The sequence below is a fragment of the Lates calcarifer genome, linkage group LG10 (assembly GCF_001640805.2).
Source record: "Lates calcarifer isolate ASB-BC8 linkage group LG10, TLL_Latcal_v3, whole genome shotgun sequence".
NCBI lineage: Eukaryota > Metazoa > Chordata > Actinopteri > Centropomidae > Lates > Lates calcarifer.
The window spans coordinates 8,255,662-8,277,201 of NC_066842.1; the positions used below are offsets into that span (position 1 = coordinate 8,255,662).

Below are 21,540 nucleotides of genomic sequence, written 5' to 3' on the forward strand. Positions count from 1 at the left end.
CTCACTTTCACATAGTTCACATCAACCACTTCACAGAAAAGTGAAATTTAGGAATAAATGTGTAAAACAACTAGGAAAAATAACTTTTATTTAAATACAAAGTATGGTGGGGCCTTACTGAGTTCAGTATTGTGTTAGTTTTATGTTTAGGGTTCAACAGCTAAATTTCTTACTACACAGTTCTAGTACCAACCAATTAACCAATGTCTTGATAAATATATATATATATATATATAAAAAACATGATTCAGTGCCATGTTATACCAAAAAACAATAATTTATTATTATTTCTTTTGCAAAGTTCACCATTATCACACATTTTACCCAGCTACCAATGTGCCAACTACGCATTACTTGAAATTAGACCATCAGACATTTACTCAAAACAAATACAGGGATTGGTTTAAAATTTTAATTTACAATATTTCAGTTTAAAAATGAGGCATTTGGAATTGGTATACTGTACATGTAACTGAACTATAATGTCTGCTGATAAATGGCAACCCATTAATTTCACCAGTTTAGTTTTTCAATGATCTAATATGCTGTGTTCTGAGTCCTGCTCAGTGGCAATCATCCTAACACCAGTTTGTGACTGCAAACGTAATTCAGTAAAGACAATACAATATCTATTAATGTATCCAGTTACAAAAAAACCCTCAAATTATACAATGTATGAATAAGGCTGAATAATACCTCTCTGTTGCACAGAGATATACAGAGACTGAGTTTATTGTTTGTGTATGAAAGGTTGCCACACCAACTTATCATTGAGTCAGTTTTTGCTGTTAAGGCTATGCTGAGTAAAGGTGTATGTGGAGAGTAAAAATTATGTAAAAATACTGGTATGTAAAAGCTAAGAGCAGGTCCATCTGTTGTTGAATATGTAGAAAAAACAAAATATTAAGCAAAAGTAAAACTGAATGTAAAATATTTTTTACCCAAAGCTGCAAGCCAGACAAACAAAGCTGCAGCACTGACAATGAGTCAGGACCTATGGACTTTTTTTGGGATGTTTGAGTCTTGTACTTAAAGAACACAAAGAGTTTCACTGTGAGGTATCCAATTTTTAAAAGATGTTTTTGTAAAATGTCTAATGATAACAAATAACTTTGCTATTATTAGTTTTATCTGCCCATGTTCAGCAATCTAAAACCCCAAAACAGAGGTGAGACACTTCAAAGGTTTTAAGGGGATTTTTAACTTAACAGAGTAAGTCAGTGTCATCTTTAATTCAGCTGGGTGGGCTGGAATACATTTGTTGCTGCAGTATTATGTATTTAATAACAGGATAATAGAGTAAAAATATAGTTGTTGAAATACTTAAACATTGCATAATTGCTATTCCTATGTTTGTCAGGATAAAAACATTTGACCAACGAAACTGCATTCCAAATTACAACTTATTTCAACCTCAGTGGGTTTTAGGGATTAAGCACATTCTTGCTGTAGTTACCCTCAACCTCTTATTAGGAGCAAGTTATACAGTACTATGATTGGAATGTGTAATATTTATTATTTCTTTTAACTTTAAAAAAAAACAAAAAAAAAACATTTGAGCTATCATTTTTTTATGATAGCCTGTGTAGTTGACTTTGTGTCTATGCACTCATAGCCTGAAATGTAATTTAACGACCTCTTGACAAGACTGAGATGCACTGATTTCAGCTTTAAAGGATAAATAGATCTGACCCACAGACTCCTTGATTTGCTATTTTGCAAAGTATACGCAAAAGAAAATGCTAAACTTTTCTTAAGATGCTCATACAACTAGGTGAGTTATATGGTTACAACATAAATATGAAAATAGAATTGGAAAAGCTTGAAAAGATAAACATGTTTAGTGCGAAGTAACAAAATAATTATATAGTCATAATTTCATAGAAAAATGTTTTTTCCCGCAGAGTGATGTGAAAAACAATACTGGAAAAACATGACAAAAATGACATGATACCACTGATAAATTCTTTACAAAATGCTTTTTGGGTTACAAAGTGTGAAAAATATTCCTATTGTCCTCATAAAAATGCCACATTGAACGAGGCAAGTATATTATACCGCATGGGGTAGAATGTGTGTGTTTCTTTTATACAGTAGTGACTGATAGGAAGGCGTTGTGCTCCTTGGCTCCCTCAGGGGCCTTAGTACCATGAGTCATCAGCTCCTGGATGGTCATCCAGTTGTCCAGGATCTTCTTGTTGCGTTTCTTCATCATCTTCTTGTGGCTGAGCTCAATAATGCTGACTTCCTTGCGGCCCTCGCTGCTGCTCTGAGGATTCTCTTTCAAGCTTTCTAGCCGACTACGCTGCATGAACTCTCGTCTCTTTCTCTGTTCTTTTGCCCTGACCAGGTGCTGCTTTCTTTCCTCTTTACTCCAGTACCTCCCCATCTTCATTTCACTCATCGCATCATCATCTGTGGTCATTCCCCCACTGCGCTCTTCTTTAATCTTTAGGGCTCGCTCCCTCAGGATCTTGTCTCTCACAGGCCTCTTGGTGATGTAACGTGTGCCGTCGCTGCGGATCTTCACCTTCCACTCCATCTTGGGCTCATTAATGGGCCTCTGAGGCTCTTTGCACACACTGAGCAGGCTGAGCTGGCTCTGAGCATACTCTACAGCTGAGCGCTGCTGGATCAGCTGCATGTAGCTCTGGTAGTGGCGAGCATGAGCTGGGATGTTGGCCTGCCTCTGCTGGGAACTGTGGGATGGAGAGAAGTAAGGAATCTGGCAAGCATGTGGCTTTAATGTCCCCCTGCTTTCCTCCTCAGCCTGAGGTGTCTGGTCTGACTCAGATGGATTGCTGTGGTCAGGGCTGCTGCTCTTCCCTGGGACTGGAGCACGGCATACTGGGATGGGGCTCGGGCTAAGAGAGTGGCCAGTGGCAAGGCTGCTGCAGAGGTTCCTCTGGTTGGTGAGACTAACCATCCTCTGGAGTGAGTGCTCTGGGGAGCGGTCCATTGCTAGAGGGGTACTGCGTGAACTTTCTGCTGTGTTATAGGCACTGGAGCTGTCCTTGTCCGATTTCTCCAGCCTCTCGTTAATGTCTGCCAGCTTACCCCTTGTGGGCTCGCCGTGGTGGAGGCTTTGGTTTTTGGTGGAGGGTGCAGAGCGGCCCATTGAAGGAGACTGCTGGCCCTTACGAAGCTTGTGGGCCTGCATGATGTTCTGACATTCAAGCTCGATGCTGCGCAGCTCCTCGTTTAGCATACGCAGCTCATGCTGTACACCGCCCTGCTCCCCCATACTGCACTCAATGGTGCTGCGGTGGCTGTAGAACAGGTCATACTCGCCGCTGTTACGAATCTGACATTTCAGCTCTAAAAGCTGCTGGAAACGATCACCCTCCATCTCATCATCGTCCTCATCCTCTTTGTCCTCTAGCCACGTGGAGCTGGTGGTATTGTGTGTGTCCCGATTGTCTCTCAGGCACTGGGACAGACGTCTCTGGATGTGTGCCAGTACATTATGCTCTGAGCTCTCCATTCTGTCCTTTATATTCCGTACACTGTCTTTATGATGAGGGAGAGTGGAGCAGGTGGGTTTATCATCTTCTGCTCTCTGAAATGAATAAATAAAATCAGATATAGAAATATATGCCACATGCAAAATTGTAGAACAGTTTCTTTGATTGATAATGATTCCATGCTTTTATATATGTTTTAGCTAAAAAACATACAGTATTTACACATATGATAATATACTTAGAAATGCACTATTGTTTTTGTTGTGTAGTTTTACATTTGACCTTCCTCATTATGGAATGAGGACAAAAAGACAACAAAAAAATATCACCAAAAGTATTTAAGAGTTCAGGAAGTGCAACCCTATTCTGTATTCTCCTGAAGGATTACATATGCTGTTGTGTGTAACTCTGTTATACAGCTCTGTTACTTCAGGGATTGTTCCCTCTCTGCTGTGTCTTTGAAGTCCCATTTATATGGATTTTTGTAGTATGCTAGCCTTCCAACAACACAGAATTTTAAATTATGATTACTAATGTTTGGAATTTAAATGGTTCAACGGTCCCCCGCCATAAATATTCATAATCATTATTTTGTATTCATATTTCAAAGGGCAAAGCCTGTTTTCACTCAGTTTTGTGAGGAAAGTCAATGAAGAGTTTGATTCCATCTTTGCCACCAGCTAGATCTGTAGTAATTTCAAGGAAAAGGTTAATATTGACTGTGAAAATGACCTAATAATAGAGCAATTATTGGTCAGTGTGACGGGATGATTTTCATAACACAGTAGGTACTACAGCCTGTCAACCGGGGGGGTAACTTAAATCTAATGCTTTTTAACTCACTTGTTTTAGGGCTGGGAACTTTTGCTGTGTCTCAAATCGGGTACTTCAGTTAGTACACTTATATGCAATACACTGTGTACCACAGAATGCAACTGCATGTGTCATGTAAATCATGCTGGTGAGAGCTAGAGCCCTGGAGTGGTAATAGAGAGAAAAAAATATTTATCAAGGGCATGTTTTACTACATTTAGCAAAAGTACAATTTATTCCCACCTTTTAATTGTAATTCCATGTGTAATCCCATGTTTTGGTTACATGGGAATTAATTTATCAAAACATGGAAATTAATTGTATCTCACAATGTAGTAAAACGTGATATATGTATTTTTTCTCTGTATGACCACTCCAGGGCTCCACTTGACAGTTTTGACTAACCCTAACCCTAACCCATCCTGGTACTTGCTAGTGTGAATGCACTTATCTACTCAAATAGCAAGTGTGAGTATGTAAGTAGGCAAACTGAGCACAGCAGTCGCTCTGTTTGCTCTATTTATTCTTATTAAACAGAGCAAATAAAAAGGAACTGTTTTCCAGAGTATCTTAAACTCAGATAACAAAGCTTTGTCATGGACTGGCTAATCCAGTTACTCAAAGCATATGTTTTGTTGCTATCTGACCTGTTCATTCTCCTGCTCCTCCTGTAAGGCAGCTAATTCCATCTCCTCTCTCTGCTGCTCCTCCAACATTTCCATCTTCAGCTGCTCCAGGAACTCACTGTGCTCATCATCCAGCCAGGCCTCCTCCAGCTAAGGGTGAATGGAGGAAAGCATATGGAGAGAGAGAGAGGGGGCAGTGTTATTTGTCAAGGCTTAAAGCTTGTGGCGACACAAGCAAAATAGTCTCAAAACAAATAGTTGGGTGTTCCAAATGGGTGCCCAAATGGGATTTTCTGAAAAAACACCCAGCATGGTTTTGAAATAAACTGCTAGCATCAATATTCAGTTCCCTATTTCTTAACCAACAAAACACAGCCCCTCATCTTTAAAACATGTATTCTGATCTTAAAATCAAGCCAATACAATTTAATGGACATAAGAGTGCCACCTTTGACCTCTTTACTCTACACCATCCATCATCTGTTTGTCCGCTTGATGTAAGCCAAATGGGATCCATATCTGAAGACCAAAGATTTACTACTTAGAGACACATTTAATTACAAAGAGTCTACTATTGCTCCTGGCTCATCTGCACTGCGACAGAGTCCTTCCACTTATTTGCCGTCGGCCTTGGGCCTGTACTCACTCCACATTAGCATGCCATTAGCTTTTATGGCTTAGTGTTGGAAGTCAATTACAGTGGCGCTACATAAAAATAAAACATGATGAGGTGTCTCTGTGGTGGCTTCCACTAGGAGTGGTTGTGGTGGTGGGAAGGGGTGAGGCTTGGCTACCCCAGACTACTAAGGTTTATTCTGAGCAAATACACTGTAAATGACAAAACTTCAGGACTGTAATTTGCTGTAAATTACCCATGTTACCCCAGGCTACAGTAGGTTTTTACAGTCAGAGGCTTAAAGATATGTCTGTGTGAGGTAAGTGTGTGGTCATTTCTAACCTGCATCTCGGGCCTGGCAACCAGCAGTATGATGTTCCTACACTCATCATTGGAGAGTGCAGCCATTGCTTCTTCTCTGTCTTGTACATCTTGGCCATTAATCTGAAGATGACAGACAAACATGATTACCACACTCAGATGCAAGCAAACATGTATTCTGTACATGTATAAAAACATTCAAACACAGGCATATACAGTATGCACACACATACAATGAGGCCAGCTTTATCCTCTTCAATACAAAAGCCCTTAAGAGAAACAAAGTACCAGAATAAAAATGGTGCTGCACAATAATGCCTTTTTTTGGTGGGTAAACTGTAAACACTCTGTGCTGCTCCCTAATATAGAACAGGAGCCAACAGTGATTATGAATGGGACAGTGGCCGTGGGCCGACGGCGCTGTTATGTTCACCAAAGTATCCGGCAGCGTACATACATCTAGCTGTACAATTAACTGGCCGCTGACAGGGGGCGTCCATCTTTTTGCAGGCAGAGTAATGGCCCTGTCACTGGTGGATAATAGTGCCAGAGTACTGGTCTGCCTCACAAACACACACAACCCATCCCCTGGCTTAAATCAGTCACACATGGTAGACACCGGTAGACAATTAGACCAACAGTGCTTATGCATCTGCCGCCTGCATCTAATAATTGTTTGCGGAGAGTATTCACTTGACTTTGTTCCTGCTTCCTCTCTCACAAGGCACTACACAATAAACCATACAAACCTTCATCTGCCATTCATACTGTAGCACCCGTTCATTGTCAGTTAACATTGCCATTTCAGGACATCACAATGACCTCTTCCTGTACTAGCCTTAAGGGTCAATATATTTCATATAAGCAATGGATCAAATGACTATACGTAATCTGAAAGGTGTGTTCCAGGCCTGCAAACTCCAACCAGCACATTTCTAGCAGAGTTTGGCATATGTTTTCAATGAAAAAGCCCTGATGAAACCACTGTACATTACCTTCCATGGACAAAACTGCAGACAGGCAAAGCTAGCAACTACGTGGTAAAGATATTGACCACCCAGCAAGCATAAGAACCTGATATTTCCTGCAGGCACTGGTGAAAACCAAACTATTTATGTAGCTCTTTTCTGCCGAATTTGTAAATGGGCAATGGTTTGCCCTAACTGTTTAATAAGGTGATAATATGTTAGATTCTTCCAAATGGCTGAGGCAAACTCATTAATGCAGCTTTAACATTAAATGTGGGGGCTCTAACTCAACCCCACAAAAACAGTAATCACTCACCTAACTCATAAAGGCAACCCTATCCAGCCCTCAGCCCTAACAAATACTGTTCATTGTAGGTTGCAGATCTCAGGCCTGAAGATGAAGCTAGGGGCTAATAACAGTCATAGCCTCCCAGCTATCCCACAGAAAGCTGCGAGCTGCAGCACAGCACCATCCTGAACCAGAACTCTTAAAAACCCCTGTCGGTGCTGAGTTGGTAAGTAAAACAGCCAAGGGGGGCACTTCTCCCCCTCTAACAGTCACAGCGGGGGCGAGTTCCCCCTTTAATGTGCTGCCATTAAAAATGAATGGGCTCTCGTGCTGGGAGACAGTGGTTGTGTGCGACAAAATAAAAGCAGGTTTTTATGTTGAATCTAATGAAAGCCGGTGTCGAGGGGGCCGGTGAGAAAGTGTCCTACTGTACCTGTAAAATGCGATCCCCCTCTCGGATGCGTCCATCTCTGGCAGCGATGCTGTTTGGACTGATCTGTGAAGGTAGAGGGAACAAAATAATGCCTCTGACACACTTTCAATCTTCATTCATGGGAATCAAGGAGAGCCTGAAAAAAATGTTTTAACTCATTATGAAGACATCACCAAACTAGACATGTCTAGACTTTTATCAACAATGTGAGCAACACACACTGGGTGTGCTGCCACGGTAAGACTGTAGATGTCAAATGATTTTCCTGCTGTTGCCTGGTCAGTTTTCAAAGCTATTTTAGGTCTGAGAAAAAGCCAGAACAAACTGAGTTATCTCCTTCATCATTTAAGTCCTCAATTGTATGCACCTCAGTTGCTATATTCTGACATGTTGATGGAGCACAAGCCTGTGTATTTAGCAACTACAGCCTATAACTCAACCCCAATACATGATGCACCTGCTCCTCCTTTAATGTTAGTGAACAAGGGGGCAGAACACTCTTTCATCGGCCAATCAATTGGTGTCTGGGGCCGTTCGTTTCACTCTTTCCTATCAGGTGGGATCTCTGCAGATGGTGAGGTGCTGTGGCACTCCATCTTCATGATAGTGCACTCCTACACAGAGGACCACTCATTAAACTGGGAGGGAGGTCACTAGACAGGAATGGGGGTAGGACTGGAGGGGAAATTGAAGGTAATCTTTCTGCAGGTAGAGGGAGAATAATCTACAACCAAAAAGTGAAATATAGGAAAATATAGGGATCTGTAAATTGTTTAAGATATCATTGTGAGCAGTGAAACGACTGTGTCCATTCTGTGTGGAGTTTTTCTCTTCTCGCTGGGTTTAAACTGTAGGGAGAAAACAAAGAGGTGGTGGCTGAGTGAGAACTCTAAATTGTGCAGTGGTGGGAAATTGGTGTGCCTGTCTTGGTTCTGCTGTAGACTGGCAACCTGTGCAGGATGGACTCTGCCCAGGGGCTGGATAGACTCCAGCCCATGAGCCCCTAAACAGACTGGTGGACAAAGGAAATGTACTCTATCTACTCTTGTTCTTGTGAATTAGTTGACCACTGTACTGTGAAGGACAGCTGAAACAAAGGGAAATCAACTTTAACAACAGAGAAAGTAGAAACAACGTGACCATTCAACAGTGGCTACAAAGTTGGGAAATTTGGCTTGTTTTAAAATGACCTTGCATTGTTAACTTTGCGTTGATGTGTTCTTGCTATTTATGCAAGAGAAGAGCATGCAACACCACTTCGAACACATCCTGTATACAGTGACATTCAGCCACCTCATCTAAATGCAGCACACTCCTCTTAGCCCTACTTTTTTGCAGAGCGAACACTTAAGGATGCTGCCAGGAGCCACAGACCTCAGTGATTTATATTCTACTCAGCTCTCAAAGCGAACACCTTGCAGGGTCCAAGTCAACTTCAAACGAATCGTGGAGAAAGTTGAGCAGAATGGAGAACAGTATTTTCTACACTGCCAACAAGTGGGAGAAAATCAGAGGGCAAGAGTCTCTTTGCTAACATGTATTTTTCAGCCTGCTTGTTGATGTCTGTTATACTGAAAGTAATGGGTGCACAACTCAGACAAGACCTGAAAGCGTTTTTGTTTTTTCTTTAGTTTTTTTCTGTCTTGGCAGTCATTTCATGTTGGCAACTGGAAGTGTAATCATGCAGTTAGAACATTGCCAAACTGTTCAATAATGTCATTTGTGGTTGATAAAAGAGTTCAATTTTAAAATTACTATACCCAGTAGAGAAACCTGCTTTGCTCACATGAATACTAAAGTGAATCATAAATTGGAAAATGAATATTAAATGTCACAATTGATTTAGTCTCAAAAATCTAGCCTTCTCAGTTGTTGAGGCATTTTACTGAGGCACTCTGATCAGGCCATGATGATAGTCTGCTTCTACAATAGTGTATGATATGTAAATGTGAGACTTAAAAGAACTGAAATGTAAGGAATATGCATATACCTTTTGCCCCAGGAGTATTAATATTTTCTTTTCTCAAACAGCTAGCGGTCCTAACTGTGGTGGTAGGAAAAAAAAAACTAGCAGGGAGAAGATACATGTATGATGCATATTTTTTTTTACACTATCTCCAGGAGCAAGGCAGAGAGGGGAAAGATAAAAGAGATATGATTCTGTGCTTACAGTTCCCAACTGAAAAACTTAAGTATGAAAAGTTTGTGCTTCCTAATGGCAAATTTAGCTGGAAGGAACACTCACAGTCTTGATTGGGGGAAATTAACCCTTTCAACTCATCCAAGTCTTATCCGTTGAGTTATCTACTCACCTCACTGACATAGATGGCCACATCCTCCTCTTCATCTGTCCTGTAGCACAGAGTTAACCCCAACTTCTCTTGACTGCTGAGTCGGCACAATTCCACTTCCTATGTAGATAAGAGGACAAATACAGAAAATGTAAAAACAAGACTAAGAGTCCACAGCCATGCATGCCAGATGCAGTGCTGCTCTGTGTTGAATGCTAACATGTTGATGTTCAACATCTTAGTTTAGCATCTTGGCAAGCTAATTAACACCAAACAAAGTGCTGTTATTAGGTTCATATTGAAAGGGGTTTTAAATTTCTGCACCAAACTTCATGGCAATCCATCCAATTGCTGTTGAGACATTTCACTCTGAACCATAAATGTCAACCTCATGGTGGCACTAGAGGAAAAGGCAGAGGGCTCATCAGCTGGGCACCGCGAATGTCTGCAAAAATGTCTGAAATCCAACCAACAGGCATACATTGTACTCCCTGGAGTAAAGGCAAGTTGAACATTTAAGGATATATAGAACAATGAGAGTTCTTTTTTTTTTTTACAAAACAGTCCATAATTCTATTCAGTAGCTGTTCTGGAGTCTTTGATCACATCTCACAGACTTTCTAAGGAAATGGAGTTTGACAAATTGTTGTGGAATTGTAAAAGGTCAAATTTCCATTTTTCTGAACACTTAAAATCAACATGGAATAGAAATCCCTGAAATGGTAAGAAGGTGCCATTTTATTGAAAGTCCTGGACCAACTCCATCTGCCAATGAAGACTGAATGATGTGACCTAACTGAAAGCTCCAGAACACCTACTAAACAGACCCTGTGGTGATGCGGTTTTGCATTGTAACAAAAGTTAAACAAATGTGAATTCCGTCCTTCTGTTTACCTTGATTCAGTAACCTTTAAAGAAGAAATAGAAACTGATCAGACTCAAACTGAATTCTATACACTTAAATAAAACTAAAATCTTGACCAATAACAATGGCTAGACAAACACAGAGAACAAATAACAATGTTCTTCAAGTTTCTTCACAAAAATTCAACTTGTTTTTGAGACTCTTATTGAGTTTGAATTGCCAGCTCTTGTCTGAGGTTTTTGAGTCTCAAAGTGTTTGATCATGAAAGACATTCTGAGCTTGCAGAGTTTGATCGGTGGGGCTTTGATGAATGTCAGAGGACCTCAAGTGTTTTTCTCTCAAGTTGTTGCCAAGTTATAGAATGTTAGACTATAAATACACTATAATTATGCTAATGCTACTAGATATACATATTTGCTGCAGCACTAAAGTATTTCTCATTTTCCCGTGGGGAGAGATAAACAAATTATTGACTTACAAATCAGCGGTCCCCAAATTTCCCACGAGCCTCTTGGAACATAACTTAGTACCCTGGTGTCTACATGAATTCTTCATTTAAGTTCATATAAACAAATACACAAGAAGTGAAATGTGATTAACCGCACCCAGAACTTGAGTGAGTGCCACAGTTCCCCTTCATCTAATATCAAAATGAACCAAATACAACTTATAATTTCCACAATTTCACATAAACCACTTTGCATTCTCAGTTCCCGACAACAGAGGTGCAACCAAACGCCAAACACCAAACAGCACCAGCCTGTGTGCCATCTCCAAATGCTGAAATATATCAAGGGTGTTGGAGGGAATCAAGTGTGAAATGGCCTCTCTTCCCAAGGTCTTCATTAGAGCAGAAACACACCAACTCTCAGCAGCAGGAGTGAGGTGGTTGAGTGGAGAGGAGGGTGGAGGGGGGCAGAGAGAAATGAGGCGGTGGCCAAGGCTCTGGTGGGGCTCAGAGGGGTCTCACACAGAAACTGAGAGATTCATTTCCTCTGTGACAAGTGTGGGTTGGCTGGTTACATGTGTCAGATGTGGCAGGCCTGGGAGGAGGACAAGGGGGTGGGTGAGGGAGCATCTGACCATGGCGGAATGAGATGTTGGGAAGAAGGGGAAAGGCCGCTACCACTGCCAGAGAGGCACCACCTGGTGCCTCTGGCTACCCCTTCTAAGCTGTTTATGACCCCCTCCAACCCCCACTTCCTCACCTACACACATAAACACACCTTAAGGCTCAATTCCCATTTTTGTTTCTCCCCTGTCACTCATTTCTTCCTTCATTTTTCTACCTCTGCTTGTCACACTCACAGAGTTTGAAAAGCAGGTGTTTTTTGAGGTGTTTTTTGACCAGGGACCTGCTGCTGCTGGGCTGCATACACTCCCATACACACATGTACTTAAAAGAATAATTCCTGCATCCCTGTGCAAACCCTATGCTTACACACACAGGTATACTCAGCAGAGCACACGCATTAGCACAGACAGAAAAAAAAGAGGAGAAACACGACATCATCTGAGCTTTGTCGTTTTATCTTTCCCGACAGCCTCCACCTGACAGGGAGCTCAGATCTTTAATTGACTGTCTCAGAAGCGATGACAACTTCAAACCCCCGGCTGATATGTAAGGATACAACGTGAAAGAGGGAAGAAGCTTTAATGCTGACTATTTGAACAAAATGAGCTGCAAAAATAAGTCATTAGCTATATTAAAAAATGTTACTAATGAGCTATCGCTGTTATTGTTTGTAGCGATATTATTAAAGCGGCACATCTCCTGATGCAACGAAGCAGTCATGGAGGTAATGGGAGCTATGCAGACAGTGCACATCTTGCATGCTAATATGATGTGAGAAGTTGTGGGATATCTGTGGGAAATACTGAAATCACCAGCAATGTCTCAGAGACATGTGTCTAAAAATAAACCACACAAATTAATTGCTAAGACTGAGGCAAAGCAGAGGTGTGAGCAGGTACTACATCATCCCTATCTGGCTCAGTGAAACAAGCCTAAAGTTACTTCTGACTAATTAATGGATAGATATAGTGCAGGAGACCTATGGCTAAATGATCAGAGAAAATTGATTGCTACAATTACTGTATGTTGGATGAAACATCCAACGTGCATGCATGTTTTATCTATGTGCAGCACATATATGCAACCCTCTTGTCTTTACCAGATGTTCTTTTGGTCCCTTGTTTTAAGACAATATTGTGTAGAGAAAAAAAAGCACCCACTTATGCTCAGATGCCTCAGTAAAAGGAGGGTGTCTCCTGATCCATCAAACACAAATTCACCAATCTCTGTCTCTCCTCTTGCCTTTTTGATTTTTTTTCCCCTCCATTTTCCAGGCGAGCTCTCTGCCTCTCAGGCGGGAGATTGCAACGTGGCACAGGGACGAGGGCTGACAGTAAATTAATGACTGCGATGGCATGATTAGGGGGAAGATTGGCGCCCACCATCAAAGCACATTGGATGCTGTCATAATAATGGCGCCTTTGATTACCAGTAATTGAAAAAGCAGTCACAAATGCATGGATGGCTACCACTGGCAGGAAGAGTGGGAAGACTATCTCTGAGCTTGGAGTACTTTGTGTCGTCAGAACTCACTGAAACTAATCAAAGGAATGGCGAGTAACATCATGTTGTGGCTGTAAGCACATCAAGGGATCCTTGGAAATGTATGGTTTTTTGTGTGAAATTCCAGCTATGAGGCATGGCCTGTGTGTTTCATTAAACCAACCAAGCCAGCCAACAGAGAGGACAGACATTATAGACTCTATACGGAGTCCAGGGTTTGTTTAATCGTAGGGGTGGCAGAAAGTCTCCCTCACCTTTCCTACCGAATGAACAATCAAATTAGCTGAGCTGCAATATATCCCTCTTCCTGGCTTGTTAAGTGAAGCAAGACTCAAGTCCAACTTCAGGGCTTTTGAGATAGCAGATAAACTGGGAGGGAGGTGCAGTGGGGAGCAATAATGGTGGACTTACACTGTCATTCCCAATTGAGTATGTGTACAGTACAGAATTAAAGGTTACTGGGAAAAATCACATTATAGTGGGAAACTGGAGTATGGGTTTACATGAACTGCAGCAACCTGGTCACTGTAGAACCGGTCAGTAATCAGATTTCTCTCCTCTCTACCCCTGCACATACTTTCCATCAAGGCTAGTGTATTTGAAGTGTGAAGCATTAAGAATGTGACTGACTTTTACAGATAGTCTACCGTTCATCTGTGGAAATTGACCTTTACAGAAGTGTAGAAGTTACTATTCTTTATTTCAGGGTCTGTTTTCATTTTAGTGAGGCTCTGACTTGGTTTTAATGACTTTGGATGCAAATGTCTTTCTTTCATCTTGCTACATAGCAATACTCTTGATGATGATTTGATGAAAAAAAAAAAAAAAAAAATCCAGCAGAAATCTAGCTGCATTGACTAGGTTTCTCTAATCTGTCCCTCAAGTTACAGATGTGTTGTTGTCATTTACATGAAAAAAAAAAAAAGTTTAAGAAATTATTTTGCTATAAAATGACATCAGTAATGTGGTTACTTAAACCTACATTTGTGATACGACATCAGAGCAAGCCATAAATGGCTAAGTCTCTCATTCTTTTACTAAATGCCCCAACTATGTTCACCAGCTAGTCACAAACGTTGTCTGCTGACTGCTGTTTAGTGCAGGACATACAGTGTGCAGTGGGTTCATCAGCACTGTTTCACTGAAAGTGGCTGCCTGCTGTGGCTGGAAACAGGGATTAATAACAGCAGTGAGACTGAGCCAAAACAGATAGGCTGCATTCAGACAGACTTTAGCCTTGTGTGAAAAAATTTCATTTGAATAAGGTCAGTCTGATATTGCAGTGGGGGTGCAAATGCATCAGACAGGGGCAAAAAAAAAAACAAAAAAACACAGGGTCATCCAGCAAAAAAGTTTAACCTGGCTCAACTTATGCCATATAGTGCAACATAACATCATCCAGCAAGGCCAACCAATACGAATAAGCCCTCATCCCATTACTACCACTCCTGTTGAAAAATGAAATAGTTACAGCCGTGATCCAGACTACTGCAACCAGCGTTACAGTGTTCTTACCCAGCCAGCCTTCTTCAGTTGTATTTCATGTCTCAGTGGTACCTAGAGTTACATACACTCACCGATACAGCCTCTTGAGCTGTTTTAACACTGGGCTGTTGGTCTGAAAGCCCACTAAAGCTTTGGCCTGTAAAAACCAAAACAATGAGCAAAAAGATGCCAACTTTGGTGATAATTCCCTGTGGGTTCATCACTATGAATGACACCTTTCACATTACACTTACATCAAACATTTCATCCACTGTTAATACAAAAATATTAGGCAGTTATGTGCATGTACACATACTGACAGTGATGCAGGTTCTAGGAAGGTTATAACTATTGTATGAACTCTACAGGTTTTTGTCTTTTGATGTTACTATTGATGTCTCACTGAATACAGTCTTTAGTCCTCATAAGCCAATAACTGTGAAAATATCAGCTGGACTGGATGGAGACGGTATGTGGTGTATCTTGTGGCCACTTATCTATTGAGCACAAAGTCCAGAAACATGAAAATCTAATTTCAGACTGTCTTTTCACATGAACCCACACCACTTACAAACACACAACACACTATGAATGCACATTACAGTGGCACTGGCATCTCTCCACCTCATCAACTACTGTACTCCAGAACAGAAACATCAATGGCCTGGAGTATTAGAAAGGTGAATTAGATTTAGATGGTTTCTCCATGATGTGATGGCAAACTGCTCTCCCCCACTGTGCTTTTTCATCTAACAAAGGTAATTTAAAGAAATGCCTTTCCTACATTCTCGTTTCTTTCTTTCAGAAGGGAGTGAGGGATCACGTCGACCCTGAAAAGTGGCTTTTTAGCTTTCACCTACATCCCCCTCACAGTGTTTTCAGTTGACATACAGTAAGTGGGGCTGCATTAGTTGGTATCTAACGCCCCGAGCATGACAAAAAAAAAGATGCAGGCTACAAAGCATACACAGTATAATAGGATTTGTTAATAGCAATGAGGCATAAAGAGAGGCTTTCATTTATTATATTTATTCCGATTTGACACTGGGGCCTCTGCGATCCAAGTGGATGCACAAATCTCTTTAGGATGTGAAGAAACAGCTCAAGCTCAGTGGGTGGAAGCATTCAGAACAAATTCAAATGAAACAAATAAAAGGGAGGGAAGGGAGGGGTGAGCAATCATCATACATCAGACCCACTCTGAGCCCTCGATGGCAATATGCTCGCACCTCAATGACTCAGAAATAAAGAATATTGGACCAGAGCCGAGAGCCGAGACAGAGTCTGTCTATCTCTTCCCGTCACAGCTGAATCAGTGCATCTGTATGTACTGTATATCTGTATATGTCAGAGATGAACAGCAAAGCAACAAAGATCACCTCTCCAACTGCTTCTGTTACTTACACATGCAGGAGCAAAGAAATGTGTTTCCATCTCTTTTTTTCCCCCTTTCTAGCACCTGCCACACACACCTTACTTTAATTGGGTTTGATCAAGCTCAGAGTCAACCAGCTCGCTAGCTTTTTCTTCCAGAGTTGTGAAAACAATCAGCAAATCTAAGGTAACGCTGTCACTGTTTGGAGCTTTTTTATTTTCTCTTTTTTTGCCTTGTAGGGGAGAAAAAAGCATGTCATGATTGCTAGTGGAAGCAAGGGATTTTTCAAGCTGTCTGCAATGTGGCTGATCATCTGTCACTACTGTCCCCCTGGGATCTGCCTGTAGAGTCAATTAGTGTTTGGGCCCTTCCACCAATTCCTAAGCATCATTAAGTTTGGGGTGTTAAGGGAATGTGTGTCCATTTGTTGCAGGGGTTAGGGTGTGTGTTTGTGCTTGTACAAATGGGTGTAAGCAGTTTGTTAGCAATAAAGAACTTATACTTTTGAGGTCAATGCTGACACCAGTATTTGAGAGTTGGACAATATCCACTTTTTTAAGCTAAACACAAAGCCTTTGGTTATTAGATCAATAGTGGGACATGTAGCTACAAATGCTGGAAGCAGGAGAGAACAGTTAGTTTAGCTCTGTCAAAGCTAATAAAATCCACCAACCAGCATCTTCAAAGCTCAATGTGTTTCTATGTGACAGCTCTCTCAACTGTGTAATCCATACACAAGAAAATATAAAAACACCATTTTGTGGTTTTCTACTGGTTGCCTGGTCATCAAGATGGTGACATCAAGACCAGAAGTCACTGTCAAGGCCAAAAGTTACAGAAGGTAACTCCCCATTTTTTACATTTCTGTTTGTGTACAGATGAAACAAACATTTGAAAAAAAATGTGTTAATTGGTAAGCTTTGGAAGAGCCAGCAGGTGGATTTTTGAAACTGGAAAGAGCCAGTTATTCATCTAACTCTCATCTATGTGGAGGTTGTGTGGGTTTCGTCCAGGTGTTCCAGCTTCCTCCCACAGTCCAAAGACATGCAGGTTAGATTTAATTGGTGCCTCTAAATTGCCCATAAGTGTGAGTGGTGAGTGGTGAGTGGTGGTGAATGGTTGTTTGTCTCTATATGTCAGCCCTGTGATAGACTGACCTGCCCAGGGTGTACCCTGCCTGTCACCCAATGTCAGCTGGGACTGGCAGTGGTATAACTAATAGATGAGTAGATGGATGGACTATTTCTCTTTCTATCTTTGGAACTTCTGTGCTACAATTTCTTGTTACTTATCTGCCAACATATGTACCAGTGATAAGTTAAAATTAGCCAATAATATATAGCCACGCCCATAAATCTGTCAGGCTGTAGTCAGCAGTGATGGCAAGTCAAGTGATTCTTACCTCATATTCAAACTCCTCTGTCCTCTCTCCATCAGCTGGAACAGGGGAGAGGTAGTCTGTCCCTTCATAGTAATCCTGGTCCATTGTATGAAGAGAATGACAGCTGTCAGGGGAGACAGACAGAGGAAGAAAGAGAGGAAAAGACAGACAGGGAGGGAGGCAAAGAAACAGAAAGGGGCGGAGAGCTGGGTGTCAGTAAGATCCTTTTGCTCATTTTCTTTTAAATGTTTTCAATACCTTGAAGTGACAGGATTTCCTCGCCTTTGTCTTTGCTGGAATCTGAAGAATAAAGGATTTGTCAAGGGCTTTCACTGCTGCTGGAGTGTGTGTGATAAAAGTACAGCCCCTTGTTAATAACAGGCATATCCACATAATTTGCTTCCTGCTCTTGACAGACAAAACCCCCCACATTGTACAGTGTAATTCTATTATGCTCCCCTCAGTAACTGAACAAAACAGCATTGTGAGGGTCTAACAAGACGAGCAGCTTCAGTGCCACACAAGATAAACACGGTGGGCAAAAACTTCAAAAAGACACTCTGTTAAACATGTTGAGTGATGTGTTCAGGGGCTGTCTAACTCTCAGATTACCCAGCACTGTAAAACTGTCTCAAAACAATCTTCCAGTCACAAAACCAGACTGGTAAATGTCAGAATGCTTTATACTTTTGATGCCTCAATATTACACATATAACACCCTTTTGGCAGTGGATGCAAAAAATACAATTACAGATTTTACAATCTAGCCTCAAAAGTAAGAGTAACAAACATTTGTTATATCTATAAAACCTGCTGTATATTGGATTGTGCACCTGATCTCAGATGAAGACAAGAAAATGTGAGTTTTATGGGACACATTGATTACATTTGGGCTCGGCCTAGGGCTGTAAGTAGCCCACAAGCACACGTTGCACTGTGTTGCCTAGTTTTTTATTAGCCCATTTGCTTTAATCACCTTGTAAACCTTCCATGAGCCAAAAATGGGTACACCAAGCAGCTCCAATTATATCAAGAAGGCCCTGTGGGGAATCGTATGGTGGTTATACTGAGAGATATATAAATGTGGCAATGATTTGGATCAGGTCATGTATAGTACTTTATACCTAGTATGTAACACTGACAATAACAAACATTTTTAATGATGTCTAATAAAGAGCGATACAGACGGAGCAGCTGACTGAAAGTCCATGCCTGAATGTCTAAGCAAGTCTCTGATGGCAAACGACAACAGATTCAGGATGTTTATCAGTTGGAATTAATTATCCACTGTGCTGAACACTCTTGGTTCACCGAGACAGTCCTGACTTCCCAGCTCTGTGCTGTGAAGCTCTCACATTGCCATTGTTCCATTGTTTCATCCCAAGAGGTGAAACCCAGATCCTCCTTTATGCTAAACTTTTCTTGTTCACAGTTTACTTCTCCTTTGAGATGACCAGAATATAATCTAAAATGCCAGAAGAGAAAATAATGAATCCTGTATCTTTTGTTGTTTTCCAGGAAAACCTCTTGTTGATACTTTACACCCTCAAGATCTTTTTTGTACATATTTTTATGCATTTTTCTCACATAAACAATAAAAACACGTCTTTGAGGTATTGTGCTACTCAGCATCCATTCGCGATGTGATTAGACTAGTGATTGTACTGTGTCATTTTGATTTTCATCTCCTCTAAATTTATAGACACCGTGAGCCAAACAAACATATTTAATCTTGCTGCTGAATTATGTGCTTGACTATCTAAGTGTATATGAAGCACGTGAAAGATAGTGCTCTAACCCCAATTCATAACTTTATATTGATTTATCTGTTAGTATGTATGTCTTTTGCATCTGCCATTCAGTCACATTCTATCTCCCATGTGGCTCTTTGTGCTGTGTTCAAGTCATATGGGAATAACAATTTCATGATGATGACATGATGATGATCCAAATGCTCATGTATTCAATGCCACTTGAGGTTGTGACTTGTGGTCCTGATTGCTTATATTTATTATTGTTTCTCTGCTTATCTATCTACTTCATTTAAACAAATTCTTTATGCTAAACATTGAGACTCTGAGCACACTCTACACATGTACACTTTGTATTCATGGTAAATTATGACTACTTAGCCCTGTCTTTTATTTCTCTTTCCCTTTATTTCACTTTTTTTATTTGCGTGTCCAATTGGTGAAGAGAAGATGTGAAGGACACTGAGAACAAACTAATCTATATTTGTCTGAATCAACTATGCAGCGGGTTAGACAGTTCATTTATATTTTACAGGAGCCTTGCAAACTGTTAATGCTAATTCTGCAAACACTGATATTTCTGCTTCATGGCTCAATAACACTTCTCACTACTTATTTTTTCCTTCTTAATAATCATCAGTTCCAGCCAAAGTCAAAACAAGGACACAACAACAAACTCATTGCTCTTTGTGGCACTGAATCAAAATAATTAGTTATAATTCCAAATTAAATAAAAATATATGAAATTATATCAAATCACTGAGCTGCTTAAAACTATCTTTCCTGTTCTGAATCACATTTATTTGGTATAAGAAAATAGGACTCACAAGCTTATTGAGCTATTGTTGATTTACAGAGATGTAAAATAACTACATACATTTCCTATTGTACTCACCTGTCAGAGAGCAGGAAGGGACAGACGTCAGGCACAGGAGGGGTCGAAGGCCGCAGCTTTGCCAGCGCCATGATGTGTTCAAAGGTGATGTCGGTCTGAGTGCACACATCCACCACATGGATTTCCTGAGGGGGGCCATGGGGGCGGCCGCTGGGGGTCCGCCTGATGACCTGCACCACGACGGGGTCCTTGGCAGCGCGAAAGGCCTCCACAGTCTCCTCATGGCTGGACTTGGACAACTCCTTTCCATTCACCTGAGGAAGACAGGGAAAGATATTGTGTGTGAGATATATTACTGTACCTGTTTTGATGGTTTTTGCCATAGAAATGTTTCAGGGAAGCAGAGTTGCTGTAGGGACAGACACAAGCTGACTGGTACAGATAAACCTGAGTGGGAAGAGTTTTCTGCCTAAATGAGGTTAGACTAAAAGCCAGCAAAAAAGCCAAGAGGAAAGCCAAAGTACAGCTCATATTACTTTTAATCTTGCTCTTGTTATGCTCTTTCTAGCAAGATATACAGGTCTGGGTCTGAGAAATGCAGACAATATTGTGCCCTCAGGGCCCTTTTCCCACACTGCTACATCTGTACAGTTGTGCTTAGGGTGGATGCATTCAGACAGAAATTTAAATTGTGCTTTCTTTACCCTGAATGTCTTCTGGACAGATGATCAAAAAGAAATCTTTATGAATACAACATTGGAAAACATACACACAAAATTACAGCTTGATAGCGAATCTTAGATCAAAGCCCAAATGACCCCTGTTCATTGAGTCCATCTTCAACCTCATCTTCACAAAATGAACTTGATTTTCTGGCAGACTGAAAACCATTTGCACTACAGCTGGCACATATAAAGAAAATCATTGCTTCGTTTAGCACCATTAATTTCTTTGGAAGAGAAACCATAGCTGTGGAATACCTCTGGTATAAACGCTGAAACTAGAGATTATAATTTAGATAACCACAGAGAGAGAGAGGAAGAAAAAAAAGGTAGACACAGCATAATTACCCTTGCAGTTGTATTTAAATCTGGTTTTGGAGTGGAGCATTTTGCTCACACGGCAAACTGAAATGAGTTAAAATGATAACTAGAAGAGTAAAAGAGAGCATTTATATTCACAAGTGCCAGCTGTGGAAAATAAAGCAAGGCTGGGAAACTGAAAAGCAGCCATCACAACTTCTCTTTAAAATGCAACATAGAGGTAGAAATAAGAAAACCCATAGCCTAGTTCTGACTAACAAAATGACCTAAATTCATGAGCAGTCGACAGTTTCAAGTAACTCTGGTTGTGTGTATGTGGTGCCTCTAAATGAACATTAAAGACACAGAGGCCACCAAGGAATGCCCACAGAGAGAGCTTATATTTTCAACCCCAGATGTTCTACCA

General features: G+C 40.9%; 1 protein-coding gene across 2 annotated transcripts in view; it reads right to left on the minus strand.

Annotated features, from left to right (window-relative positions):
* Positions 1–264: 264 nt before the first annotated feature.
* Positions 265–21,540, minus strand: part of LOC108888545 (PDZ domain-containing RING finger protein 4) — a 105,706-nt gene continuing 84,430 nt past the window's right edge. For both annotated transcript variants that reach the window (XM_018684582.2, XM_018684583.2), the window contains 7 exons: positions 20,152–20,405; positions 17,527–17,629; positions 9,843–9,941; positions 7,531–7,593; positions 5,862–5,963; positions 4,925–5,053; positions 265–3,559 (listed from right to left, as the gene is read on the minus strand). In XM_018684582.2, coding sequence (XP_018540098.1) covers positions 2,087–3,559; positions 4,925–5,053; positions 5,862–5,963; positions 7,531–7,593; positions 9,843–9,941; positions 17,527–17,629; positions 20,152–20,405 — 2,223 coding nt within the window. In that variant the 3' untranslated portion in view covers positions 265–2,086. The remainder of the gene's footprint in view (positions 3,560–4,924; positions 5,054–5,861; positions 5,964–7,530; positions 7,594–9,842; positions 9,942–17,526; positions 17,630–20,151; positions 20,406–21,540) is intronic.